The sequence below is a fragment of the Coturnix japonica genome, chromosome 13, assembly GCF_001577835.2.
Source record: "Coturnix japonica isolate 7356 chromosome 13, Coturnix japonica 2.1, whole genome shotgun sequence".
In the NCBI taxonomy this organism is placed as follows: domain Eukaryota; kingdom Metazoa; phylum Chordata; class Aves; order Galliformes; family Phasianidae; genus Coturnix; species Coturnix japonica.
The window spans coordinates 11,046,188-11,061,985 of record NC_029528.1 but is presented as its reverse complement, the minus strand read 5'-3'; the positions used below and the strand labels follow the sequence as shown (position 1 = coordinate 11,061,985).

Genomic DNA, 15,798 nt, shown 5'->3' with positions numbered 1-15,798 from the left:
TAACGACACGTAGGAGTCCCAATTTGTATTGGGAGATATTCAAGAGTGGTGTTTTCTCAACGTACTAATGCCCTTAATACAGTTACAAAAAGAATCAGTCACCAAAGCAGTAACTGAAATGTACTTCACACGATCCCTGGGGTAAACAAAACAGATTTCAGCTCTGTGCATGGCTGTGTCAGGAAGCCAAGACCACATCTAGCAGCACACTGAACACGGGAAGTCCAACTGAAGCCTCCGAAATAACAACGATTAGATGCATTCTTGAAATTCAGGTCTCAAGGCCAAACACAGACCCTAACATTCATGGTACACAACTGGTTACGCCTCAACAGAACCTCAGGAAGACTAGCAAGCAAGTCAGAGGAACAGAATGGCATCTGCTATTTCTGTTAAAGGCAACTTATATACAACCCTTTACAATATTCCTGATAAAGCCTCTTGCAGCTTTCAAAAATAGCTATATTTAAATCATTTATGGAAAAAAAAAAAGAAAAAGCACATCCATTCTTTGTATTTTGTGAATAAGCTGTTTTATTAACGAAGGCAAATAGCGGATAAATGTTGGGTGGGGGGGGAAACTTTTTGGATCAAAGAAGTACTGACAGCAGGTGTCTGGTTGCTTTTAGGTCAACTAACAGACCCTTCACCCATTTGGATTTTAGGTTTTTCTGGTTTCAGCTTTTTCCCAGCTTTATTTACCAGTGGCAAAGGGTCTGCTATCTAGAAAGGAGCAGGGACTGAACACAGCTGAGCCTGACTCTCACATCAACCTCGCAGCAAAGCAACTTGATGCAATCACGCTTCAGCTGGCATGGTAAGACAATCCAGCCCACCCACACTTCATAGTTTTATTAGTAAGTCTCTCTCAACCAAGAAAAGAACTCACCAAATATCGGTGTGTTCAATAAACCATAAAAGAAGTGTTAGCAAAAAGGGGTTTAGGGCTCAAAAATGCCCTTTGCGAGCACCCCCACATTCTGCAAGGCCATCCAAAAACTGGTCATCTATATAAATAGAAAACGACTGCTATTGAGAGAAACAAAAATAGATCTATCCAAACTCTCTTCAGGATGCTTTTACCAGTTCAGATTCACTTTTGGAAGGGTTAGGTTTGAAGAGTTCAAGGGTAATGAAAAACATTTAGTTCTAGATGTACGAGTAAGGCACGATATAAAGCCACGTCATAATCTCTCATGAAGGAAGTAGGACAAGAATCATACATGGTACAGTAGAACAAGCAGTCCATCGAGTCAGAAAGTGTGGCACCTATAGTTGAGACTGACGAGATTTTAACAAGAGCGGTTATAACAGCATGCTTTTAATATGGAAACAAATCCTAGAGAATCCAGTGTATCAGAAAAAGGAAGAACTTCTGTTTGTATTAAATCAAAAGATGTATAATTGTTTTTGGATATAGGATTAAGAGTGAATATTCACAATGCCTACACTCAAAAACAAACAAACAAACAAAAAATAATCCAGGACTTCATTAAGATCCACAGACCATGTATGAACACTGAACATCTTTAGAAAATGCTCTTCTCTAAAGATCACCCAAAAACGCATGCCACAATTGCCAAAAACAGAACATGTACATTGGTTGGTTTTTATACCCTTAAAAGATTCTGTCTGTGATAAGTATACACTAAATGTATATATTGTAATGACACTAGAGGAAGCAGATTGTTACTGGCATTAAAGTACAACCATTTCTAGACGGTTTAAATGCCACAGAGTCCCCTGGTTAAAATGTAAAGCTGCACAGCTTGCCTACGTCACCTTTACGATAAAGTTAAACCAGCAAAAGGTCTTATCTGTACTCTACATTTTACTGCCAGGTTTTATTTAGATCAAGTATCGCTGCAGCATTCTGACCAGCCCAGAGTTAGCAGCAAGTGGCAGGAATCATAGAAAACGCAGTTTCTTTTTTGGTTTTTTTTTTCCTTTTTTTTCTTTTTTCTTCTTTTTTTTCTTCTTCTTTTTTTTTGTTTTTTGTTTCCTTTTTAAACAAAGTGCTTTTCTAAGATATACATACATATAAATAGGTACAAAATAAAGTGTCAACATTAAAAAGCTCAACTATTCCAAAGCTTTAACTTAAAATAATACATAGAAAACACTGAAATGCAAGGGTATGGAATTCACTATAAGATTCAAAGTCTACTTTGAAATGCTAGACCAAAATCATATTCTGGTTTTCAGATAAAGAGCTATAAAGTTCTATTTGCCCAGCACTTCTGAGCAGTAAAAAGGGGCTTTTTTTTTTTTCTGATACCTTGTCAGTTTAATTTGTCACAAAAGTTTTTACCTGATTGCAAAAACTGCTCGTAACGTTTAGAAACGCCGCCTGGTTCTGGCGGAGCAAAAGGACCTCTCCTATGGCAGCAGTGCGGTAACACCGCACAGCAGAAAGGAACGACTCCATTCAAATCCTTGCACAGACACGGCCTTATCTTCACAAGAAACATTCTTTGTCGGGGTTTTATGGGCAGTATGCATCTCTGGAATTAAGTGTAACATTGGCAATGCTTACAATAGGAATACATCTGACCCACTGTGTAAAGCAGCAGCCGACTCTCACCTCAGCGTGAGAGCAATAAGAACACCCAAAGTCCACTCTGAGTTTGCAAATCTTAAGCGGATTTACAAAGTTTTGCCTAAATTGCTCTGGGTATTTGTTCAGTCTCGTGAAGGAAAAAACTTTCCGTACAGCTCAGTAGTGGTATTTTGGCCTCCTCCCTTTTGAGTCTTCCAAAATATTTAGATACAAAGTAAGCTGTGTGCACACTCACCAGCACGTGGCAGAACTGCCACCTTCATCTGCGACCCTCACTGCACTATTACAGACTTTTTTTTTTATAGTACAAGCTTGGATATAAAAATAACCTACATATAAACAAAAAGGAATCACAGTACAAACATAGACAAACTAGAAACGAAGTGGAGAGATTCCCCAAAGGGAGCGGAGAAAAAGCCTTCATGGACTTCGCATTATTTTTTTTCAGCAGCTACATTTGAAAATATTTGGTATTTCTATTTTCAGTAAACAGTGTTCTGTCATTTTAAATAGGGAGAGAAAGAACGGGGAGGAAAAGAGGGTCCATGAAACCAGAGAATGATCTTGCCTTGAGATAAAGGACTTTCATCAAGGGCTAAAGCTTTTTATCGGTACGTTAACACTGACTACAAAGCCAACTCTTATTAGCAGAAGAGCAAATAAGAACTCTGTGTTAATATTTCCCAATCATAGAAACTACTGAATCAACAAGAATAAGTCACATATAAGTTTGAAGAAGCTACTTTTGAAATACCTGTACAAAAATATAAAAGTCTATAAACTTTTCTGTGTGTGTCTCGTTTCGTTTGAAGCCTGTGTTGATCCTTGGAAACATCACATGCATAATAATACATCGACTGGAAAAGTGGCAACTAAGGAATTAGATATCTGTAGCTCTTTTTTTTTTTTTTCCTCTCTTTACATATATACACATTACAATAAAAATAATTTTATTTTGGTTGTTTGTTGGAAGTATACTACAACAAGCTAAATATTTCTTTTAAATTCTCAAAGTTGAAAACTATTTTACCAATAGCTTACTAAAATCCAAATATATTAAAATCTCCTACAGTAAGTGCAGAGAAAAAAGATGTAAAGACTCCGAGACGGCCACCAACTTATCTACCATGGAAGCGAACTACAAGAACAGCAAAATAATATTGTTATGTATGAATGCTCCTTCTGTAGATAATTGGACCCAAACAAAAAAATTCACAGTTCAGTAAGATCCCTAACCCTGACCTTGTCATTTGTTTTTCTTTTTTTTGTGTGTTTTTTTATATTTTTCATTTGTTTTTACATTCAGTACAGTATCATATAAGCTGTGCAAAACTTTACTTAGACTGGCAGTTCGCCATATCAGTTGCATTTGTCTTTGGTACAAAAATAAACAATCGCATTAATGTGCAAGTATATGTTTTCTTCCGGCCAAAGTACCGAAATAGAGTTTTCTAGAGCCATCTTTTATACAATACATAGACTCTGTGGCATATATCTACATTTTCAACATATTCCTATATACATTCAAAAAATTTTAAGAGCTGGAACAAATACATTAAAACCTATAATCTCACCATCTGTACATCTTGGTTTGTTTTTTTTTTCCCCTCGGGGTTTTCTTCATACAAAACTTTACCAGCTTACACTGATAGCTCTCCCCTCAAAATACAAGGCACAAAGAATATACTTTTTGTTTTTTCTCTTGCTTGCACAGACATTTAAATACTATATTAAGCTCAGAAAAAAAATTAAAGTTTCTATGGCACAGCAGCTCTGAAGCCACGTGTGCTATGTACAAGTGAATGGTAGCAAAGAAAGCTTTACTGTTTGTGAGGAGAACAAAGGAAACCCAATTATTTCAAAACAGCAAACAGGAACAAATAAAAAAAAACCAACAACAAAAAAACTGAATCGTCAGCTTTAGCAAAAAAAAAAATGCTTCCTCTTGTTCTGCCTGGAGCACAAACCTGCCACCACGTCTGGCATACGCTAAAATAACTTTAGTAGCAAAAATATGCTTCTACAACAAAAGTGCTAAGTCTGGTCCTAGAACTTAGTTTCCAAAAGAACCCTCATCTCTGTATGCAATCTCAAAGCAGCTTTAGAACTCCCTAATTTATGCTCCAAAAATGCTACGAGGCATTTTATTCCATGCTTTGATTTTTTTTCTTTTTCCTACGCTGTTGTTTAAAAATAATGGAACCTAATTGTAAGTGTTTACATAATGCTAAACTGACATGCAGACCAGAATGCAATTTACAATGAAGTACTTGACAACACAGGAAGAATGTGACCAATGAGAACGGGTGAAGTCACGTCTTAGACTTTTGACATTGGTATTCGTAATCCTACAAGGCCACCTGTGGGGTCTCCTTCTGCAGTCTTCTCTAACACTTGATTCACAAACTCTGATGTCTGTCCAGCTACAGGAAGTCCTGAAAACAAAGGGTAAGAAAATGCACTGTAAGGTTACTATTAATTATACGCATTTTACATTCCTAGAAGTGACACAAGTCCAATGAATGAATGTTATGGTCAGTAACCAACGAAAAGGTTTGGTTACAGCAGTATGAGGAAGCGCTTCCTTTCTCTGTTCCAGAAATAGTTTGTGATCTATCATACCACAGATGACATCTCTTCACATACGGGTGAATACATGAGATATTCTGCTTACCGAGGGTATCTTTAATAAGTATGTTCAACCTTTGTTCCATGTTGACTCCTCTATCATCTTTAGGCATCTGCACTCGATTAACAATTTCTTGTTTAATGGAGTTGATCACAAACAGCAAATTATCTGCAAAGAAAAAGACCTCGGTTAGACATGCACCGCATTCGCCCAGGAACAAAAGAGACGCTTAGTTGTCCACACACTGATAACACAGACTTGCCTTAAGAACATAAGAAAAACTAACATGTGAAGAGTTGTATTTACCATATTCTGTGTTGAGACCCCAGAGTTTTACTTTATTGGCTTCATACTGGGCTTTCTTCTTTAGTCTACAAGCCCTATAGCAAGAAGAGTGGAAGAATTAGAACATTTTAACAAATGTTCCAGAATACTAAGAGCATCCGTTTCAGTTAGCCACACCAACTTAGCAACCAATGCTCCCAGACACGTATCTACTCACTCATCTTCACTTCAAGCGCGCTACTACTTGTATTTGCTTACATTGGTGGATTTTACTACTGTAACAATAATTTGCCCCTGCAGCTAAGACAGCTTCCAGTAGCAGTGTATTATTACCTGCTAAGGAACAGGTAAACTACATCTCCACAGTGCCAGCTGCCCCGCTTTTTGATACATGGGTAATAAACCTATCAATAGCGACTGCCACACTGAAGCAGGATCTCGAGACAAAAATTAGCCTTATTCGTCCAACTGCAGTAATGCAATTTTACTCATCCAATGAGTGTTAACTAATACATTACCTGGAAGCCAGCTTGTTCTTTTCTTTTCTTGACCTTGGTCTGGCAGTTAAGGGAAGTTCACTGACTGGCGTCAGGTCACTGATCACCTTATTCAGCTTCCGCAGCTCATTACCAATCTGTAGAAGTTTTTTGGGATTGGGAGTCAGGTCTTCTACATCAGTCCTCCGTGACTTCTTTGCTGCGTATTTACCTGTTTTGAATATGCAGAAAACTGGGTGGCAAGTGGCACAATAGGCAGGCAAACCTACAAAAAAACCTTCTTAAATATGTATTATTTTTGGTGCAGTTTAAGTTCCATTGTTTGTCAGAAGAGAATGGTCTGGCATAATGTGATCTCTGTGGCCTTTCACAATAGAAAGAGCATTTCCAGACAAACTGCTTTGTACAATTCGTATTATATCCAGATCAGATAAGAGCAAATTCTGCTGGCTGGGCTAGAAATGTACTTGATGTGATAGACAGCATGCAAACAACTGTGCTGAAAAATGTACAGGCATTCTGCCCCATCGGTAACTTACTAATTGGTACCTTCAGCCAACATATTCTCTTGGACAGTAAACTTGATTAAATTCCCAAATAATCTTATTCTAAAAGCTCTGCATTAAGAGAGGCTCTAGAGAACGAGTACTGATGACCCACACAAAGGCTGGGCAACCTTCTTTAGATCCATTTGAAGCTATTTAAGAGCTGGTTTCAAGGAGGAAATCTGCTTTCAAGACAAAATCCTTATTAAGTTCTTTTGCTACTGCTGTGTCTTTTCCTAGATTTCTATTAAAAACGCCAGTGGTTACAGATACTTGCACACAAGTGATAACAGACTGACAAAACCTGCTCCATAATTATTTAGCAGAGCACTGATAATTTAGCACCATTAAAGGGTACTTGCTCCTACAGGTGGCTAGTGAGACACAGCCCTTAAGTCCCGTTCATCTGTTATTCTATAACAAATACAGATATAAGGCTTCATAGCAATGATTACCAATAGAGGCTTTAGGCACTGTTATTTGACTACAAGATAAGGGTGTCAAAATCAAGCACATGAAAAAGAAAGAAGTTTTCGTTCACAGAAAAAAAAAAGAAAAAAAAATCTATAGAATAAACACAAAAATCTGTTCATTTATCTGAAGTTCAACTGCAATGTTAAAGATAATTTTCAGTTGTAAGGGAATGTAACATTGCAGTCAGGGAAGCTGGATTCATTTTGTTCTTTCAGAGCCACAATCAAATGGAACAAGCCAACCAAAGAGGTCCTGTGACAAGAAAACAAATATTATTCCTATGAGCGGCTTGTTCTCAGTGATGTTAGCTGTGTTTAAAGTAGAGCAAGTTGGTCATCAGAAAGTCATGGGAATAAAACAGTTATTAGACCAACCGGGCGAAGGTCCTGCAAAGGGTATTTTAAATAAATAGGTTATTCACAGAAAAGTAACTGCTGCACTGTATCACGTTGACATGGGTGGGAGGAACAGGGAGGGAAGAACAAAAAAAAGGGAGCTTCAGGTTATTGCCTGCCTGTCCTTTAGTTCATATTGCAGTTAACCTGGACTTGGCACTTCAGGCCGCTTTAACAAAAGCAAGACTGAAACTGTGGAACAGCCAGGGGCAAGTATCAGTCATGAGACCTATCCCAGATGTTTACAGTACCACACTGAGAAAATTCTGAGCTCCTGGGGTTGCCACTGAAGGCCTTTGGAAGTTACAAGTCTCAATTCATCCACCTCCTCTGGAAGAAACCACACTGAACGTTATTACTGTACGTTCACTGTGCCTTCCCTTGGACACTGCACAGAACTCAGCTAACCAAGCAACAGACTTGCAGTGTTTTAGTGATTTATTTTCAGGGTCAAAACTTGTGACTGGAATCGCAATTCAGGCGGGGCAGTTTGGCTACCGAAGGTGCCAGCGTGACAGACTGTGACTTGTAGCTAGGACTCTATTCTTACCATGGTGCAGACCGTTCTTCTGGTACATGTTACTTGGTAATGTATCTCGGTCCCACTCCGATGGCCGCAGCATCCTTTCCTGCTGGGATGGCATCAGCTGCTCACTGTACTCCCAGAAGTATCTTCGCTTGCCCCTTTTTCGAGAGGTTATTGCAGTCATTTCTTTTAAATCCTCCACAGAATCATTTTCATACCCTAAAAGAATGCATTGCATCGTTCACGTAGTGTTTCTAAGACATTTCTTAGCCTTTTAACCGTGGACCAAGTGTTACACTCTGTTAGAATGAAGGAATGGGGAATGGACCCAGTTCCACAAGAAAAGAACATCTAAATGGAAGGGATTCAAGACATAACCCATTCAATCTTTCCTTCATGTCTTCAGTGGGCCGAAGACAAATGATCCGTGATAAAGCTATACAAGATTTTAGAGATGTATTACAATGCACTTGATATGACAAACTGTTCTTAGAGTACACAGAAGCACTAACGACACTATCACCATAATCATATCATCACTATAACAGACTTCAAATATCACATACACTGATGAAGCTTCAGGAAAACCCAAGCACTGAGCGGACTCTAAGTGCAATTTGCACTGGGCCCATATGCTTCAGCTCTGCACCATCTTTGAGCAGCAGCACAAAGAACGCTTTATTTTAAAAGCTTTCCTTATTTTAACACAGTCCGTGCAATTAGTCTGTTTGCACTTGAGAAAGCAGTTGAAAGAAGAAAAACAAACTTGCTTGCTTTGGTCTGACTCTCCCTCAGCTCATAACCCAACCACAAATAGCACACAGAAGGATGCAACCACTTCTAAACTTGTTTGATTCTCTGGTTTATTGACAGGACAGAGTTTGAAAGGAAAAATCAAGCAACAAAATATGTCTTATGAAACACTTTTCTTTCTTGTAGAGTCGAAGTGATTATGGTGATTTACATTAAATATAGTTCCAAATACTACACATATTTTCAATAGTCATTTCCTTTGACCCAAAGGCCGTTTGACATAAATATCCAAATGTTCTCCCTTACCTTCCACCTGCAAAATATGTTAAGCAATAAAACTCATTACTTATTATACAGGCAGGTATAAATTCAGCCCAGCTTTGCGATAACGCAAAGTTAAGCCAATCAATGAAAACAAATCTCCTTCAGAGCTGATGCGTACAAATGTAAAATGAGGTTAAAATCAAGACTTCCTGTTTGCTTATTCCAACCATAATTAAATTGGCTATTTGAATTATGTTGACTTAATGCATCCTGCCTTGCAAGACTAACACTGACCTGCTGCCATTTTACAGTTACCTGGAGCAGCTCTGTGCACAGCGTCCTGCCATACTCTGTAGCACACAGCACTACAACAAATCTGCTTATCTCTTCTGCACTGCATCCAGCCTCCCTGAATTCTCCTCCTAGCATTGCTACCATCCAGTAACACATTCAGTTCTTTTTCCCACGTCCCTGGAGTTCAATGTACCTACGTATTTCCTCAGAAAACACCAACTCCTGTGCTTTAAGAGTGTATCACGCATTCCCAAAACAAAAAGGATAAACCAAAGCTGTGTATAAAATACGCCTATCAGAAGGTCAGCAAACAAAAAGCTTTTGTCCTGTCATCACTCTAAACTTAGTAACTGACTTTGGTTTCAGTGAAGACATGAGAGGTTAAGTATTCCGGAGATGCCCTTTTTTAGAAGCTTATTCCACAGTATTTACCTCTATTGCAATGGTAAAACATAAGAGTGTGAGTGGCGTAATTAAAGTACCTGGAAACATTACCTCCTGTGGATGCTTTCTGATAATACCACTGTACTCGAGGTGAAAGGTTTCATGGACTTGTGCAAGCCAAGCTCTTTGATTGCTGCAGTGCACCACGTGGTTTTGTTTAGAAGGCGAGAGCTTGTCATCGGGATTTGAACAAACAGCAAGTAGGCAATGTAATTCCACCAGCTGAGAGCCCAACATTTTCATACATCTCTTTCTCAAGATTACCAGCTGTTCTGTGCAACAAGCCTCCGTGGGCTGCAAAGCGCTGCGTGGCACAGCGAGCAGCACGGAGCCTTAATAGCTACTCAGACCTCAGAAAGTAGAGAGCTCAATTCAGAAGAAGGGAGGAAGAGATTTCAAAATGCTAATATATATGTGTTGTGTACATGAAAAAGTAACATAAAGAGCACAATACTTAACAGGTTTAACGCCAGCTTGGGAAATCTACTTAGAGAATAATTTAACTGGAGAGTTCTTTATGACAAACAACAGCGTGCTTGAGGGAAGCTGCTGCTTTTAAAAAGGGAGTATTTCAGCTGTTTTTCATTCCCCCCCCCCAGTGTTACACACTGCCAAATGTCTGAATACTTTTAATTCTTCTGCTCTTCTAAAGAGCATGTATAAAATGTGAATACAACAACACTTTCTACAATTAGGCTAATACTTGGTTACAGTCCTGTCCCTGTAGATTTTCTTTTCATAAAATGCTGCCACTTTGCTACCTTCTAGTTGAAGGTTAGCTTTCATTTTTGGTGTTAATGCTCCATTTCTACTCGCAGAAGAGAAGAATTCCATGTTCTTTGAAGACTCACTAAATATCACCGTTGGAAACCACCGAGAAATGGTTCTATAACCACAGAAGCACTTAAGTAATTAGGAAACACTTTCACTCAGACTACGATTTTGTGCCAGCTATCAAGAGATACAACCTTAGCACAGCCCACTGAAGCACTAGAAAGCTCTGCACATCCTATCATCAAACCACAAAAAAGGAGATAACAATTGCAGTAGTTGCTCTATGGCTTTTGGCTACAAGCTCAATCTTCTGTATTGCCTATTGTGACTTCTGCTTATGACCACCATTAATGTGTTTTTTTTTTTCCTTCCAGAACAGAAGGGAAAACAAAATCCTTGTGTAGCTTTCATTAATTACGTTGTGAAAAGCACTTATAAAATCTGTGATGAACGTTCACAATTTAAGTGCTCATCTCTAATTACAAAGCATTCAAAAGCATTCTTTCCCTCTTGGCAGATAAATTCATCGCCCTCGGTATTAACAAACCCCAACATTGCTGGTACCTGGTTCTGAGAAAGTATCGCTGATGTCATCATCTTTATCATCCTCATAATCTTCTTCCTCATCATCGTTTTCAGACAGCTCGTGCTCACTGCCAAATCCTTCATCATGATCCTCATCTTCAATATCTTCCTCATCCTCCTCGTCTTCTTCAGGTTCTCCTTTGGCCGACTGTTCGCCCACACTGTCTGTTACAAAAAGAGAATAGTTGTGCTCTTCTTTTTTCTGTGATGAATCTGACACTGACGTGCCGGCAGAAAGACTGCTCTCCCCCACAACAAGTCCTGGAGTTTCCTGGGGTGCTCTGAGGAGCAGTTCTTGAGTCTCTTTAAAAGGCAAAATAGGAGGCGTACAGTGGCTGTGTGGGGTCTCTTTTATTTCCTGTCTCTTTGCTACAGCACCACAGTAACAGGTATTTTCCTTTGCTGCATCCGCATGCGTCTGGGTCAGCACTGGTCTGCTCTGTGGTAAAGGATTGATTTTCACTTTTGCCTTTTTAACATAGTCTTTACATTCAACATGAATGTTCACCTTTTCATTACTGTACACATTGGTCTTCACCATGATTTGTGTACTGGAAGCAGGCTGTGTGGCGGGTTTGCTTGCCTTTTGAACATAGTCCGACAAAGGTGCCTCAGCATGAATGTTCTTGGAGGAACAGACTGGGGCTGCTGCTCTACTTGCAATTTTTTTTCCGGGTAACAGAGAATTTAAAGGGTTTTGTTTTACACTAAAGAGTGAATCAGGATAATAGAGTGAATCTGAAACAGGTTGGGAGTCCTCACTGTTAAGCTGAGCCAGAGTAGGTGTTTTGCTTATCACCTCTTCATCTTGGTATGGGCTTGAAAAGTCATCAAGGCCCAAATAATCCACCTCTTTTGTTCCCCAGATATCACAGCTGGTTAGTTTAGTGTATTTAGTTAAGTCTTCACAGTACGTGTCCCACTGCTCCCACTTGGAGGTGAAAGCAGCTTCTTTGTCCAGGATGTCCGTAAAAGACTCTAAGTTCTCAAGGTCTTTGCAGTCCTCCATTGAAAGCAAGTTGTCTCTGGAGCTTTGCTGGTAGTCCATTTCTCTGTCCTGTGCAACATAACATAAGTTAATATTAAGATAGAAAAGTAGTATCAAATCATCTCTGTCCTCTACTTAAACTTACATGCTAAGACTAATTCAAGTGAACAGTAGGACAGTGATGTGAAGATATCTCAACTTCTGACTAACAACTTTCTTTGAGCGACAAAGTTTCCCTGGTTCAGAAGCAGATCCTTGGGGGGGGGTTGCTAGAAATACAAGTCAAATACACTGGATTCTTTCTCTGCTATTGAATTGGTCATTAGAAACAAGAATAGGACCAATATTCATGTACTTCAAACATGAAAAAAAAATCACAGGCAACATGTTCTAGTTTCCATTAATCTAGGTCAAACTTTGTTACGTGAATAGTAGAAATCACTGAAGTTTACCACCTTTCACTTTCCATGCAGGAAAAAACAAGTTCTATTGTGAGCAGCTCATGAGTCAACTTTGATTTCGCTTCCCCTGCATCCACAACTTGAGTGAAGTAGCACACAAGTGCTCTTGAAGAAAAGATGGTTTGTAAGGAAGAGTCTTCATCACCACGATGTAACAACAACACAGCACTTGATACTTGTGTACCAAGCCACTCCTGATGGCCAGCTTTAACAAGCAGTTAGGCTCTACCCCAGTCATAGTAAGCAGTAATGAATAACCACCCAGCGTTCCTGAGCAAATACCCCTTTATTACTACATGAACTAAGGGTGTTAGTCAAGAAGGAAGAATGCGCACACAGAAAATGGACCTACCAGTTCATACATAAAGTCTGGATCTGAACTGCTTGCCAAGAGATCTGTGCTCATCAGAGTCTGTTCTGAAAACACATGGCTCCGAAAGGCGTCCCCAAAAGGAGGGTCCATTCCACTCACACTGGGCTGCAACAGAATTGAAAGAGAATGTTGAAGCATAACCATAAAAAAGCATATTCTTTACTTCAATAAAACACGAGTATTACATATCCAAGTGTCTGAATTTGTGCTATTGGAAGGTGTTAACGCACAGATCAGCATTCTGTTTTGTCAGTTTGAAAATGTTAGGTGTCTTCCAAGATTAGGGATACATCAGCATGTGCAGAAGAGGAGAGTGATTACTGGCAAGACCAGGAAGTACCAAGCAACAATACCAGCTTGCAAGGCCTTCACCCTATTAGGAGTCACTGCGTACTAAAGCAGCTGGTCTTAGGAACCATTTGAACTTGTAAAGCTTCTACCTGAGACTGTAACAATAGCAAAGTGTAACTAAATCAAGAGGGTTGTCTCTCCTAAGAACAAAGCAGAATTTTGCAAACAAACACTGTGCAGGATGGCTAGGCAAACAAGTGACACAAAGCAAACTGCTGCTACATTCAATTCCAGACCTCTATTTCTCTTTCAGACAAACTCGCCCTGAGGGTTGGAAAGGGAGAAACACTGCACTGCAGGAAGTCCTTCAGTGTGCTGCTGTGTGAACCACTGCAGAAAGAAAGGGCCCTTCTCCAGGCAGCTGCCCCCATCCAGCAGACAGCACGGCTGATGCTTGAGCAAATAGCACCAAGAGCAGCCCCACAGCTTCCACCATAGACACCACCAGGAGACTAAAAACTATATACTACTCAACCTCTCCTAATTTCTCCCCATTGATGCCAGCCAAATTTGCTCATATGCTTTTTCTATTTTTTTTTTTAAATAAGAAAGCAATTTACAGAAGCAAATTCACAGAAGCCAATATGATCACAACGTTCCAGACTTACCTGAGGCATTTCCAAGCCCAGATTCCCCAAATCCAATTCCAAACTTCTTGTTCTATTCACTTGTAGATTTCTTTCCAGCTTTACCTTTGTCTCTGGGAGTTTACACAGTCCATGTAATGAAATATTTCCTTATGGTAACTTCAGTTCACTCTTACGGAGCTCTTCTGTTTGTAGTTTTCTGTGTAGAATAAACAGGGCAAACCCCAAGGAGATGAGCGCTCCATCACCAACAAGACAAGGCTTAAAAAGCTGCCTAAGTAAACTAAAGACTAAGATTCTCTCCGGACAGTGATTATTCCCCATGCTTGAATGTACAATGGTTTTCTCCCTGCCATTTTTCACCTAATGGAAGGGCACAGGCGTGAGAGAACAGAGATTCTCAAAACCCTTTTTGGCTGAGTTACATTACGATGCCTTTTTTCCTCACTACCTACACCATGAACTCCACAGACACATGAAAAGAAAAGCCTGCCTAATTGGAAATAACATCCAGCATACTGCTGGGGACACAGAAGAGATTAACAACCTTTCTGACTAATACAACCGAGCCAATAAAGTCTAAAATCGTCTCAGACATCTCATAAGATTAGATTCAGAACAGGCAGTGATACAGCTCCACTAACAAGACTCCTCCTTTTCTTACAAGTTGAATCCATGCAGCTCCAGATAAGATTCTATCAATCACTCACACAGCAGCATCTAGCGGCAGAGGGATTGCAGCAAGCACAATCACTGTCCACAAGTGTAGGGAAGGAAGAGCCAACTGCCCAACAGAGCAAGGAACAGGAAGTAGAAAAATGTGTTAAGGAAGGAAAGGAAGGACAGGAAGGAAGAGAGAATCCTTGGTATCAAATTAGCATCTAATATAACTGTGCTGGCTTCACAGAGGCTGTTTTCCCATTGCCTTGCTTTCCTGTGATACCCCTACTGCTGTGTAAAGTGCCTTTAAGAAAAAAACCATCAGAAGGCCACAATCCAAAAGCAGCAGCACCACATTGCAGGTTTTCAGCCTTAACAGTGAAAATACATTTGTTTCTCTGAATAGAATTCTTCGCCAGACATTGCTCCTCAGTCAGTTCAGTGCAATCTGCTCAGGCTATGTTTATCTGCTTACTGTGAAAAGCAAACAGCAAAGTAAAAGTGTTCCACGCCGCTGAGCTGCCTCCTCCCACCAGCACATGGCAGAGGTTATTCCTGCTCTCAGATACTATCTCAGCTATTTTGTTAAATTCAGCATATATTCTATCAGATACTGTGCAAAGAAACAAAACACAAACTATCTTTACTCATCAAAACACGCTGCTTTTCAAATATCAGAGCACAGGGAAGAAAACAAAAGCTGCAAGTCCAGTCATGCACAAATTACAGCTCTCAATAAAACCGAGCTGCTGCTGCCAAGGCACAGTGCTCCTGCGTAGGGTCCTGTGTCCATTAGCAGCCAGCTCCTTCTGACCCAATCTTCCTTTTGCTCTAAGGCTTCCAGGGAACTCCTTTGACTTATCTTAAAGTGACATTTAAAAGCTAAGCTTGCATCCCAGGGCAACGTGCCTAAACAACCCTGTCTTCATCTGCACGGCAAAGGCTACACAGCCACAAAACCAGTCCTTCCTCCGCTGTACATGTGGCATGAATGACAAACGCACTTTGCAGCCTGGCCTAATGCTGGAGAAAGGAGCTGCTTTTTAAAACCAATGAACTATTTTCCCATATGTGAGGAAAGAGGTGAGAAAGATACCAGATTTAATACATTAGCAGCATCCTCCTTTCTTTCCATAGAGAGCAGCAGATTGACGTCTTTTCAATAGCACATCAGATGGATGCTCTCTGGTGCCAGCACCAGGTCACAGCCACAACATCTGCATTCATGTGGCAGAACACCCATCCATTGGGCCACTGCGTGATACATGGGGGAACGAAAGAAGTTTGCTTTGTCATTACCACATACTGCCATGTTTTGGTCAGAACGTGACCCTCCAGAAATCCCACTGTCCT

The 15,798-nt window shown here is 40.0% G+C and overlaps 1 protein-coding gene across 4 annotated transcripts in view; it reads right to left on the bottom strand.

Annotated features, from left to right (window-relative positions):
• Positions 1-510: 510 nt before the first annotated feature.
• CREBRF (CREB3 regulatory factor) overlaps positions 511-15,798 on the bottom strand; it is a 21,305-nt gene continuing 6,017 nt past the window's right edge. For 2 of the 4 annotated variants that reach the window (XM_015876079.2, XM_015876077.2), the window contains 8 exons: positions 13,807-13,984; positions 12,827-12,952; positions 11,005-12,082; positions 7,936-8,130; positions 5,993-6,182; positions 5,496-5,569; positions 5,235-5,357; positions 1,306-4,995 (listed from right to left, as the gene is read on the bottom strand). In XM_015876079.2, coding sequence (XP_015731565.1) covers positions 4,880-4,995; positions 5,235-5,357; positions 5,496-5,569; positions 5,993-6,182; positions 7,936-8,130; positions 11,005-12,082; positions 12,827-12,952; positions 13,807-13,815 — 1,911 coding nt within the window. In that variant the 5' untranslated portion in view covers positions 13,816-13,984 and the 3' untranslated portion in view covers positions 1,306-4,879. Of the gene's footprint in view, positions 4,996-5,234; positions 5,358-5,495; positions 5,570-5,992; positions 6,183-7,935; positions 8,131-11,004; positions 12,083-12,826; positions 12,953-13,806; positions 13,985-15,798 lie in introns of those variants that run through there. The other 2 variants (XM_015876078.2, XM_032447500.1) reach the window with 2 other exon arrangements.